The sequence below is a fragment of the Lotus japonicus genome, chromosome 3, assembly GCF_012489685.1.
Source record: "Lotus japonicus ecotype B-129 chromosome 3, LjGifu_v1.2".
Lineage (NCBI taxonomy): Eukaryota > Viridiplantae > Streptophyta > Magnoliopsida > Fabales > Fabaceae > Lotus > Lotus japonicus.
Window position 1 is genome coordinate 17,574,669 of NC_080043.1, and position 12,204 is coordinate 17,586,872.

General features: G+C 33.8%; 2 protein-coding genes across 2 annotated transcripts; both read left to right on the forward strand.

The window, feature by feature from the left end:
• The first annotated feature begins 5,465 nt into the window (after window positions 1–5,465).
• Window positions 5,466–5,933, forward strand: LOC130743694 (uncharacterized). Its single transcript, XM_057595925.1, has one exon. It carries the CDS (start codon window positions 5,466–5,468, stop codon window positions 5,931–5,933), a length of 468 nt encoding a protein of 155 aa, XP_057451908.1.
• A 2,941-nt stretch (window positions 5,934–8,874) lies between these two features.
• On the forward strand, window positions 8,875–10,725 carry LOC130749303 (uncharacterized). The gene is made up of 2 exons (XM_057602639.1): window positions 8,875–9,193; window positions 9,988–10,725. The coding sequence occupies exons 1-2, from the start codon at window positions 8,981–8,983 to the stop codon at window positions 10,510–10,512; spliced, it is 738 nt and encodes a 245-aa protein (XP_057458622.1). The 5' UTR covers window positions 8,875–8,980; the 3' UTR covers window positions 10,513–10,725.
• Window positions 10,726–12,204: the final 1,479 nt, after the last annotated feature.

Consider the following 12,204-nt stretch of genomic DNA (forward strand, 5'->3'; position numbering starts at 1 on the left):
TTTCCCTAAAATTTCTCATGTCTAAATGACCAATGAGAAAGTTTGAGTTAAATAACTCATCATCCAATCACATTGAAGATAATTGAGTTGGAATACTTGAAAGTGAAGAGCTCATAGTGGTCTGTTGTACAATCAACAAAAAATGAATTATGAAATATGAACTAACAAAAGTCATAATAATGCATATTTTATAAGATAGAAATGAATAACAAAAAGAGAAAAAAAACAATTATCCATTTAAAATGAAAAATGTAAACTTTTTTTCAGACTTTTTTGGATTTTTTAACTAAGACTGATTCTGCCTGGTTCAATAGCACTGACTTTGATTGGTTTTTTTCCCCAATTTAACCAGCTCTTGGGCCACTTCACACTGGTTCTGAATTCCTCCGGTTTTTCCCTTCATCCAAATCATCATTTTAGCCAGTTTTCGGTTTAATTGGTCAGTCCATCAGGTTCAGGTTGGTTTTTACTTTTTACAACTATGTTTATTTTCTTTAAGTATCAATTTGTTAGCTGAAGTATTTCATACGATTAAAAAAATTCTTTTATAGCACTTGCATACCAGAATTCATGCTAATTGATCAGGGAGAAGCCTTGATCAAACCCACCCAGAGAGGGGAGTAGGGAGGAAGGAGAACGGTGAGGAGTTCTAGCGATCGGTCGTGAGCGTTGTGGCGCGATCCACCGTCCCAGGAGGGGCCTTGCAAGGTACTCCGAAGCTTAACTAAGTTGGTTAAGTGTAAAGTGAGGTGGAGATAGATAGATACCTTGACTCTTGGACGCTAAAGGTCTTTTATACTATGTTAGAAACGTGGGGTGGTCCCCAGCTAAAGGAGAGTGTCATGAGTGTTCTTGGTTCCTGGGTGGTTCCCTACCGTAGGATCCACCTGCGGCTCCTGTCATTCTCAGAGATCTCACGGTTCAGGATTCCTTGTAACCCACACTCTGACCTCGAGACGTGACCCCAGCCCCCAAGTACTGGTTGTGGGGTCCGCAACGGGATGGCTGATTTGATCTCGCTAAGTACGAAGGGATCCCTTATCCCGTGGCCGGCCCGTCCCGTCCAGAAGGGTAACCGTCGGGACGAGTGTTTGGTCGTCTCGTCCCTAATGCCCGATCTTCGGTCTCACGATCGTCCCCGGGTGTAGCTCTTCAGGTGGTCATCCCTTTGCTTAGTGGTTCCTGCTGGATTGGTAATCCCTCGAACCTGCTGAATAGTTCCGTCGAGGGATGAGGGTCGCTACGACCGCTCGGACGGAGGGATTTCTCTCGGTCCCAGAACACTAATGCATTGCCAAATGTTTGTTAGAAGATAAATAGTATAGTTTATGAAGATGTTATCACGAATTTTTGATAATTTCCTTCCAATTTTTCATCCAGTTGTACGTTCCATAACTTCATAACTTTTCATTATACTTTTCCTTAGATCTTCTGTTACGTGAGTTTTTCCATCACGTGCATTGCATGGACATCAATACTAGTATATTTAGAACATCTCCAATGAGAATGTTTCTTGTCTAAGACACTTGAAAATAAGTGTTTCACACCATTGGAGCAAATGAGATCTCCTTGCTGTCAAAAACTAGTGTCTACTGCAAGACACTATGTCTCTTCAAATTGTGCACAAAAAACAAAAAAATTATTATTATTATATTGAAATAAAAGTGGTTTGGTGTTGATTATGGGGTCTACTAGAGAAACTTTTAAGAGTTGTTGGGTTGGAGTAAAAAATTAATAAAGTGGTTTAGATGATGTGACACTATTAAGAATTGTAAAAAATAATATAAAATGAAAAATAGACACTTTAGTGAATGTGATGGATAAATATGCACCATGTTTCATTGTAATGCATTGACATTATAATTTTTTTTTTACACAAACATCAATAAAGAATTCGCTATTTTGCCACATCATTCATAGCTAAATGAAAATAATAAAATACCAAGAAAAATGACAATATATAATTATATGTTGGCGTCTAATCCTTTACACTATTAATGCATATAATATAAATATAGATTTAAATCATAAACATAAGGTGGATAGGCCTCTTATTTCTCTCATTGATATGCTAATTATAAATAAGTTTTCCATTTACATATTTAATCATTGGTTTAATTTTATATAGACTAACTATGTAAATATTTTTACATATGCATCGAACTATATCACTTCAAAATTCATTTTAAATATTTTTAAATTTAAATTTAAGAGTCACATGAGAAATTGATGAATTATAATTGAAAAATTGTATTAAAAAAATTACACTATCAGTGCACGATAATTAAACTATTTTATCAGTCTTAACAATTAAATTTTCAATCAATAATTGTGTTGCAGTTTATGTTCTAAATTCTCAACTATAAAAATATTTAAATAATTGAAATTTTACCTTTTTAAAGAAAGAAAAAAAGTCCTAATAAGAGTTCGTTTTGTACCTTAGGTTCTAACTCCACTAGTCCATTTGGGGTGAAGTAAATGTAAGTCCTATGTAAATTTTCTATAACCTCAGCAGCTTTCTCCCCTCACCCTAAATTTTATTAACCAAAAAATTCATAATAAAATAGTCTTTTTATTTTTTGTTAGATAGGATGCCCATATTTATTTACTGTGCAATTCCTTTTCAAATTCTCACAAATATTAAATTTCTAATACTTGATAGCCTTGTTCCTATTTAAGAAGATGTGTCTAGTTTGAGTCCTTTATGAATGTAACTACATCGCCGTCAAATATTCCGTAAGGAGAAGTTTACCGCTTATAGTGGTCATACTCGGCTTGAAATTACGAAAGCAATTAAATATGAAAAAAAATTATAATAAGAGGTTTCATCATTTTTATATTCATACTTATTACAATTCATAAATGCATTTAAATTTATTTATGCACACTCATCTAATTTTCTAATTTTACTCTCCCATTAATTCACAAATTAAGAAAATTAATTTCTAAATAATAATGAGAAAATTATAGTTATTATTTAATTATTAATATATCATATGTTATTAAATTATTATTTTTAATATTATTGTAAAGTAATTATACAATATTTAGTATTTATGATTATTTGAGAGGCTGGAATTCATAATTACATACTATATTAATTTCTGATGTATAATAATTTTTGGCTTATATAAGCTTTTGGTCCGGGAATATACATACATTTTTATTCCTAGCAAAAAATATTGTGTTTTTTCGTCTCTCCAAAATTATCATTTTTGTTTTTAGTCCTTAATGTTAAATTTTTTAGCAAACTTTGATGTATGTACAATTGGACATGACATTTGACATTTTTAAATAAGTTTTTAATCCCTGAAATATATCTCATTCTTAAATTTTTGTTCTTGTAATTTTTGTGTTTTAAATTTTTCATGAAACATTAACGGAAGTCCACGTAGACCTGACATGTGGTATTTTTTATTACATTTAAATTACACACGAAAACATGAACCCACCACACATGTTCCTTCATGAATAACGAGATGAGGTACATTACCCATAGTGAGAGGATCGTGATGTGAGAATCTAGAGAGAATTAGAGCGTAACCGCTTAGAGAGAGAAAATAACTGAATTTCAAGTCTTTTATTTTTCAAATGAGCTAAGAGTCCTTTACAATTGGTACCCCTCCCCTATTTATAGTTGGGGGAGTTGGGCTTAGCGCCTCTAATTCATTCTAATGGGCCAGTTGGGCCTCCGGAATGAAGGCCCAAGTCCCTGGTCCGCTACTCGCCTTAGGCCAGCGCCTCTGGGCGAGGGACCCTGGGGTTTCGCCCAGCCCAACACACTCTCTCGCCCTCACCCTTCCTCCACAACTCCCATTCTCCTCTTCACCCTCACCTCTTCTTCATATTTCCCCACCTTTTCCCCTTCTCCCGTCCTCTGCTCCCCCTTCTCAACCCCTCATTATTTCACCTACGTATATGGTGTGCGTCTAATTTGAATACTTTTGACTATAGTTTATAGGCTTAAATACTGTGGAGGTCCCTGAAATTGTCTTCCGTACGAAAATAAGTCCTTGAAAAAAAAATTCCGATTCCGAATCCTTAGAAATTGTTTTTTAATCATAATAGGTCACTACTCGTGTTTCCAACTTATGTGGCTTAATTTTTGCTGAATCAAATATTCCACGTGACTTTTATATTTTTTTTAAATACACATGGATTAAAAAAATAAAATAACATTTAAATATTTTTTTTTGAAACAATTTAAATATAAAATTAAACATTTAAATATTAAATTAAACATTTAAATATAAAATATAAATATTAAATTTTATTTTTAATTTTTTAATCCATGTGTATTTTAAAAAAATATAAAAGCCACGTGGAATATTTGACTCAGCAAAAATTAAGCCACATAAGCTGGAAACATGAGTAGGGACCTATTCTGATTAAAAAAAATTCAGGGATTCGGAATCGGAAAAAAATATTTTAGGGACTTATTTTCGTACGGAGGACAATTTCAGGGACCTCTAGAGTATTTAAACCTAGTTTATATACTTTTTTGCACCTAGTTGTTGCCTTGCCTTTACAAAACTCACTATTTCATGTTAGATGTGTAATAGACAGGTCACATGTGTCAAAAAGCGGAGAAGAGAAGAAAACAAAGTAAAACAGTCTTTTGTGAATATTCATATGCTGAAGAGGAGACAGAACTGAAGATACCTCAAAGGGTACAAATGTGGTTAGTTAAATAATGAAACACAATTGTGTAGTCCCCTAAGCTTGCTTATGTCAACTGAATTGAGGCCACAACCGTGCGTATTGGTCGACAAGAGAGTTTGGTTCGTTTCTTATTATATTTCTATCCATAGACCTTGATATACATGTAGACAGAGATATACATGGTGAGAATACAATGAGAGCTTGTAGAGGCAAGAGAGTTTCAGACTTAGGATTTATTGGAGATTAGATTACTGAACTTCTCCAGCAGAGACATTGAAGAATTAGCCTTTTTCTTTCTTTCTTTGTTATGATGCTTATGGTGGCAGGAGTCCACGACAACATCAAAGGTCACAATGAGAAAGAGACTGTGGGAAGCAGTGGCTGGAAAAGATGAAACAAAGAGAGTGGGTGCTGGCTGCAAAATTGAGTGAAGAGAAAGAAAGAGAGGAGGCGATGCGGGTGATTCAAATTTAGTTAACCAAAATGATATTTTTACTATTTAAATTTTGAAATCAAAACTAAAACTACTATTATAAAATTAAAAAATATTAATTAAAAATACAAAAGATGATCCAAATAATTAACTTATTCAATTAAGTATATGAATAATTTAGAGGAGTAAGCTAGAAGGTTATAACTTTAAATTTATAATTTAATATTTTCTAAAATGTAGGTTATTAACTTACATATTTTTAAAATAATTGGTAAATTAGCGACAATGTAAATAGTACTAAGACACTTCACTTATTTTTTAAAAGAGTAACTTAATTACATGTCATGAGCATGATGAAGTAGTTCGGTTCATGAATAACAGGATTGTTGCAACGGATGGAAGTTGGATGTGCAGGAGGTGGGTGTTACCTTCATCTGGGAAAATAAACTTGTGTGTGGATGGTAGTTTCCGGTTGCAGGCGCAATGTATGGGTGCAGGAGGTCTGGTTTGGGATGCCCAAGGGCAGTGGGTGCATGGTTTTCATGCCTTCCCAACGGTGGGGAACGCGCTGATGTCGGAAGCTTGGGCCTTGAAGCTTGGTATGCAGCTGGTGTGGGATTGGGGCTTCCGGGAGGTCATCTGCAATGTTGATTGTGGTGAATTGTTGAAATCTTTCGATGATGCAGAGAGTAGGTTGTTCCTCCCTATCCTGGATGAAATCCGCGAGCTCATGAGCAAGCAATTGGCAGTCTCTCTGATTGGTGTCAAACGTGAATGCAATATGTCGGCAGATTGGTTAGCAAAGAGAAAAGTCTCTTCCCCTACAGTGCCTCTGTGACTACTTGAGTCTGCGTCATTGGACTTAGAGATCCTCATTATGAGGGATCGTTTGGCTGCTTTGTAGATTTTCTTTGTTGTTGTTTATTTTCTGATGTATAAAAAAAAGTTATAACTTTAAGTTTGTTAACTACAATCAAATGTGTATGTATATTACATAATAATACTAATACTAATACTAATAACAATAATAATAAAATATATTATGTGTGTGCAGGTATAAGGTGAGTTGGTATTATAATGCTCATACGCGCACTCATACTCACAACTTTTTGCGGGTATTTATCCATGTCCAACCCCATAACCATGTAGCGGATCTTTACCCTACCTATGACAGACATTTTTGCGAGTACCTACCCAATGGGCCCATCCCTAAAGACTATCATCATCGCCACCACCATCTTCACCATCGACCACCATTGTCGCCGCCGCCGCAACCCCCAGCTCTATAATCATAGAGATCATCGCCCTCCACCAAAAACATTGTTAAGTTGTTACTACCACGACCATCGTAGCAACGAGGTAACACACATCTCCACTACCACCACTAGCTCCATCATAGGCCCACCATCACCTCCACCGCTGCCCTCGTCGCCACTACCTCCACCACACTACCCTCCACCATCCCAACCACCACCCTCCGCAGCTGCTATTGTCATCACCTCCTTTTCCACCCTCCATCATCGCAACCATGCCTCCACCACCTTCCACCACCACCATCGCCACCGCAAGCACCATCGTCTACCATTGTCATCATCATCACTGCTGTCATTATCGCCACCTCCACCCTCGACCAACATAGCTGATGCCACCACCAGCTCTACCATTAATGTCACCACTGTCCTCCACTACAAACATGTCGCTGCCACCGCCACATGATAACACCCACCTCCACTACAACCACCAGCTTCATCACCACCACCACCATCACCTCGATTGTCGCCATTGTCGTTACTACCACCACCAGCGTCCCCGCCACAACATCCACCAGCATCTCTATCATCCAACTTGTTGAAAAAATAATAATATAAAACTATTCATGTGACCCTTACCCAACAACTTAAGCTTTTGGAATAAGGTACTTGATATTGTATTAGAGTCTTTATGACCAGTGATCTAGAATCGCACATGGTAAGTGAGTTTGTGCATTGTTCATGCTTCAAGCCTAAATGAGATATTGCGTGAGGGAGCGTGTTAGAAATAATAATATAAAGTCCAACAACTTAAGCATTTAGAATAAATGAGTGCTTGATACAATTACCGCTACCACTCTCTCTAGCTGCCATTAGGTACTACCGATCTCAACCAAGTTTGTTATGTGACTCCTCCACCACAATGTCGTTGCGACCACCCATTGTCATCAACTTATAAACAAACAAATAGATTTTAAATTAAAAATAACTTTTAAGATATAAAAAAATAAAAATTAATCAACAACTTTAATTTTTTTTAAAACTCTCTTATTTTAAACTTTAATTTAAAAATATTTTTTAAGAAAAAAGTTGTTCAAACTATACTAAGAAACACATGGTTCATACTTTCAAAAAAAAAAACACATGGTTCATTCAAAATCTTATTCAACAAAACATACAAAGAAACACCAATCTCTATTCCTATATATAAGTCACTTTCATCAAATTTTCTTATATTAAGAAATGTAATTTTTTTGAACGTAAGAAATGTAATTACTAGTATTAAATTTGTAAAACAATTTTTTAACTTTCCCAAATTACCCTTATTTAATTTAATAATAATTTTTTTCTCCAAGTTAATATTCCAAAATCTCACCATCTCTTTCATATTAAATATGATGGTGAAATTTGAAGAAAAAATATTCAATGTTTCTTAGATATTAGAAAATTACTTATATGTAGAATTTTTTTTCACATAAAGCAACTTATACTCTCTCTGTTCTTTATTATAAGTCACTTTTTTTTGAAAGAAAATTGTTTCAAAATATAAGTCACTTTCTAATATCTAGTAAGTATTAAATAATTTTTTTTTCCAAATTCACCCTCATATTTAATATGAAAAAGATGATGAATTTTAGAAAAATTAACCTAGAGAAAGAAAATCATAGGAAAACAAATTAAATAAGGGTAATTTAGAAAACTTAATTATTTTTTTTCAAATTTATTACTAATAACTACTTTTTTTAGTATAAGAGAATTAAATATTTACAACTTATGGCAAAGGGAGTAAGGCAGTCCAGTATAATTTTCATTCTATGGTGCTTCCATTTGGTCTAAATTAGGTGAGAGAAGAAAGATCAAAGAAAAAACATGTGGTCCAAACGATTGGTTCAAGTTTAACATCCATGCTCTCGTGTACGTGTCAAAACTGAATTTCTACCCAAATTTATTGAGGGGTTGAAAACAAAAATCAAACGTCATGCCTCCACAGGGTTCCAAAGTTCATTAATGAGATTGAAAGGAAACCATTAAAAGGATGAAGACCCATTTTCAAAAAAGTAATAAAAAGACTTAAATTAGAGAATAAATACAAAACCATTATGTCATTATGACCGTTCTTTAATTCTCTTGATGAAAATTAATTAATTAATTATTTCACCCAAGAAATAAAAATTGAAAAGATTACCAAAATAAGACGCCAAAAATTTGTCTACTACTATTCCAAGCATTCAATGCTCCCATTACTTACATGCCACCCTATTCTTGAATTCTCTTCCCACCCTTCCACTCTCCCATTAATTAATACCCATCGACAATATATGAAACCATTAACCAAATATTTAATCATATTCATTATTTACAATTCAAAATCACCATTTAATGTAATTAAAATAAAATAAATTCAATTCAATAACATATCTTCCGATTTTATAATTATTTAATTTTTTCATTTATTCGAGTAATTTATTTATTTATAACGTACCCTTCTATCTATCTATATCTTTATTGGCATGTATGTATATAAATCTCTCACAGTCACACACTCAGAAAAACAGAACTACCCTTTTCTCATCTAACTTTCTCTCTCTAAAACTCTCTCTCTTTCTCTCTCTAGAACCTTTGTGAGAACACAGCAATGGCTGCTGATGTGAGCACTCTGATTCGGATTCTCGGTCGCGGTGGCTACAAGGAGGAGAAGCAGCAGCATCGGACGGCGGCGAATGACGGCGAGAAATCATCGGCTCTGATTACAAGGGATTTGCTCGGTGGTGGGTCCTCTGTTGAGTCCCAGGAATTGGACCTCGATTTGCAGGTTCCCACTGGCTGGGAGAAACGCCTCGACCTGCAGGTTCGCTTCAATTTTCATTTTCTCTCTATTTTCCGTTTGTTTCCCGGGAAAATCATAAAATTTTCACTACCCCTTCAAAATTCTATCCAATACTTTCATGTTTTATTGTTTTTGTTAATTTAAGCATTGAAAATGAAACAGAATCATTGTCAATTGCAGTTTTTTATTTTTATTTGTAATGTTTTTTAATTTATATTAATTTGGTTAGTTTTTTATTTTACAGTGGTTGGTTTATCAAGAAAAAATTCATGGTGATTTTTTATTTTTTGTTATTGTTTTGAATAGATTTCTGGGAGTCATGGAATGCTTGATTTAGAAATTTTATGATATGCTTTGATGGTATTGTGATTTGGATGCAGAGAAAGTATATGATAAAAGTGAATAATAATGATGTTTAAAAGAGTGGTTAAGATTTTGATTTTTGATTGTTTTGATCAGTGATTGATTAACTTTTCATCTGTTGGTGTGTTAAACTTTTTCCTTTTAATGTAACAGCAGGCCCTGCAGTTACTCATATTTAATTCTCATAAAGCCCAATTAAAGGCTTCAGATTTCTGATTTTCTGATATTTGTTGCCTTCCATAACAAGCTTCATTTTGGGGTGACTTCATTTCCAATTAATTCATATTTATCTCACTTGAATTGTGAAATTTCTTGGTCATTGATGATCTCATGATTGATATTATTGAAAAATGCATTGGGTCATAGGAAAAATAATTTACTATTATTTTTATTTTTTTTTCTTTATGGATGATTAGTAATGAATTTTTGTTCAACTTTGTCAATGGTTGCAGTCAGGGAAAGTGTATATTCAGAGGTGCAACACAATGGACACACCATCACCTGTGCCTGAAAACAAAAATAATGTGAAACCAAAACTTCAGGACCTGAATTTTCCATCTTCTGGAACTAAGGTTCCTTTGAATCTCTTTGATGAAACAAGCTTAGACTTGAAGCTGGTTTCATCTGCTGTGCCACCAAGCAATTATCAAAGTGTGTGCACCCTTGACAAGGTGAAATCAGCACTTGAAAGAGCAGAGAAAGAGCCAATTAAGAAGAGAACCCCACCATTCTTTTTGAAGCCATCATTTTCAGCTACTTCCCCTTCACATTCCTCATCTTCATCCTCAATCAGAGAAACTACACAGGAAGAAGAAAGTGAAGAGAAGATGGTTTCATCTCCAATGGCTGCAGGGTGCCCTGGTTGTTTATCCTATGTGCTGATAATGAAGAACAATCCCAAGTGTCCTAGGTGTAACTCTATTGTTCCCATGCCATCTATGAAGAAACCTAGGATTGACCTCAATATATCAATTTAATTTAAAAGTGATTCTGGATGATTGGTAATTGCCTCCATTTTTAATTTTGATTTTTTTCTTTCACGTTTTGTAAATGAAGAAAAAGATTGATAAATTTAGGGTGTTTAAGGATAGGGTCATTTGTTAAGTGATAAATGGCCAGGGTTTATGTATATGGAAAAGTCACTGCCGTTTTACTAGGAAAGCTAAATGAGAATTTTCCAATTTTTACCATTTATTATTTCATTCACACCTCTGCAATTTTTCATATTTGTTCATTTGTTCTTTCCTTCCCTGTTTTTTTTCCCTACCTAAATTGCTCTTGGGCTCGTTTCGTACTCATGATAGAATAAGACATGATAGCATTGTTTTTTAGTACATCGGGACATGTTAAGAATCAACCCCTGAACCTCTTCTTACTCAACTCATATGTCTCTCAGCTTCTACCACTTGAGTTATCCTACGGGGACAGACATGATAACATAAGAGAGTTAGATAACGACATGATAGAAATTAATCTCTTTATTTTATTACTTATCATGTGTTTGAGGAGGACAAAATAATGATAGAATATGATATGATCAAATGATAAATGAATGAAATTTCCATCCCGATAAAAAGCTAAAATAAAAATTAATTTTTTTTTTCTAAATAATGAAATAGCAAGTGATAACAAAAAAATCAATTTATTTTCGTATGATTAAAATCAATTTATTTTCGTATGATTAAAATCAATATTTACACCTTTTATATAGTTCATTTTAAAAATAATTTCAATTTAGTAGTAGCAACCGCAACAAGCAATTGATAAATAATAAAATCAATATATCATTAAAATTAATATTTGTATATGTATAAATTAATGCATTATAAATTACAGAACCTATAAATATTAAAACAATTCTAATTATAATTTTAATTTGGTGTGGGTGTATTAAAAAATATATAAACCGCAACCCCATCATGTTGATTTCTAATTCAGGTTTCACAAAAGATAAAACTCATTCATGATGGACATGATACGATAAGGGACATGATTGCATTTTTCTATAATGTTGGCGAAACAAATAATAAATTATTGCAAAACATGATTAAATTATCGTATCATTTCTCCTTATCATGTCCATCAAAAGACTAGTCTCTAAAATGTCTTATAGTTAGGAATAAAGGAAGTTTTAAATTATTTTCACAGTTCAAATCTGGGTGTGGTGAAAATAGAATATTGTATTTATATCATTTTTCATAAATCTTCAAAAAGTCAAAATATTTGTTTTCTCTGGGATCTAGGGATCCTCAGATCTAGGGTTTGTGTAGTCGTTTTTCAGCCAAGAAGAGAACTTGTATTATATATGAAACGTTGGGCCTACCTTTTTATAGTGGGGCTAAACCCTAATCTTATGTCTAGTTACATCATGCGCCTTACACAATTGTTATATAGACTTTACATCTAGTCAGACACGGCGACAGAAGACTCACCATAATACTTAAGGGGTCTCGCCTGTTCGATATGAGCTTCCTTGACTAGGGGCCATCTTAGGGCATGTGCCCTATCCAGTCCAATATTTAAGAAATGTCAATATACTCCCTCCGTTCCCTATTATAAGTCACATTTTTTTGAAAAAAAATTATTTCAAAATATAAGTCACTTTCTAATATCTAGGAAGTATTAAATAATTTTTTCCAAATTCACCCTCATATTTAATATGAAAGAGG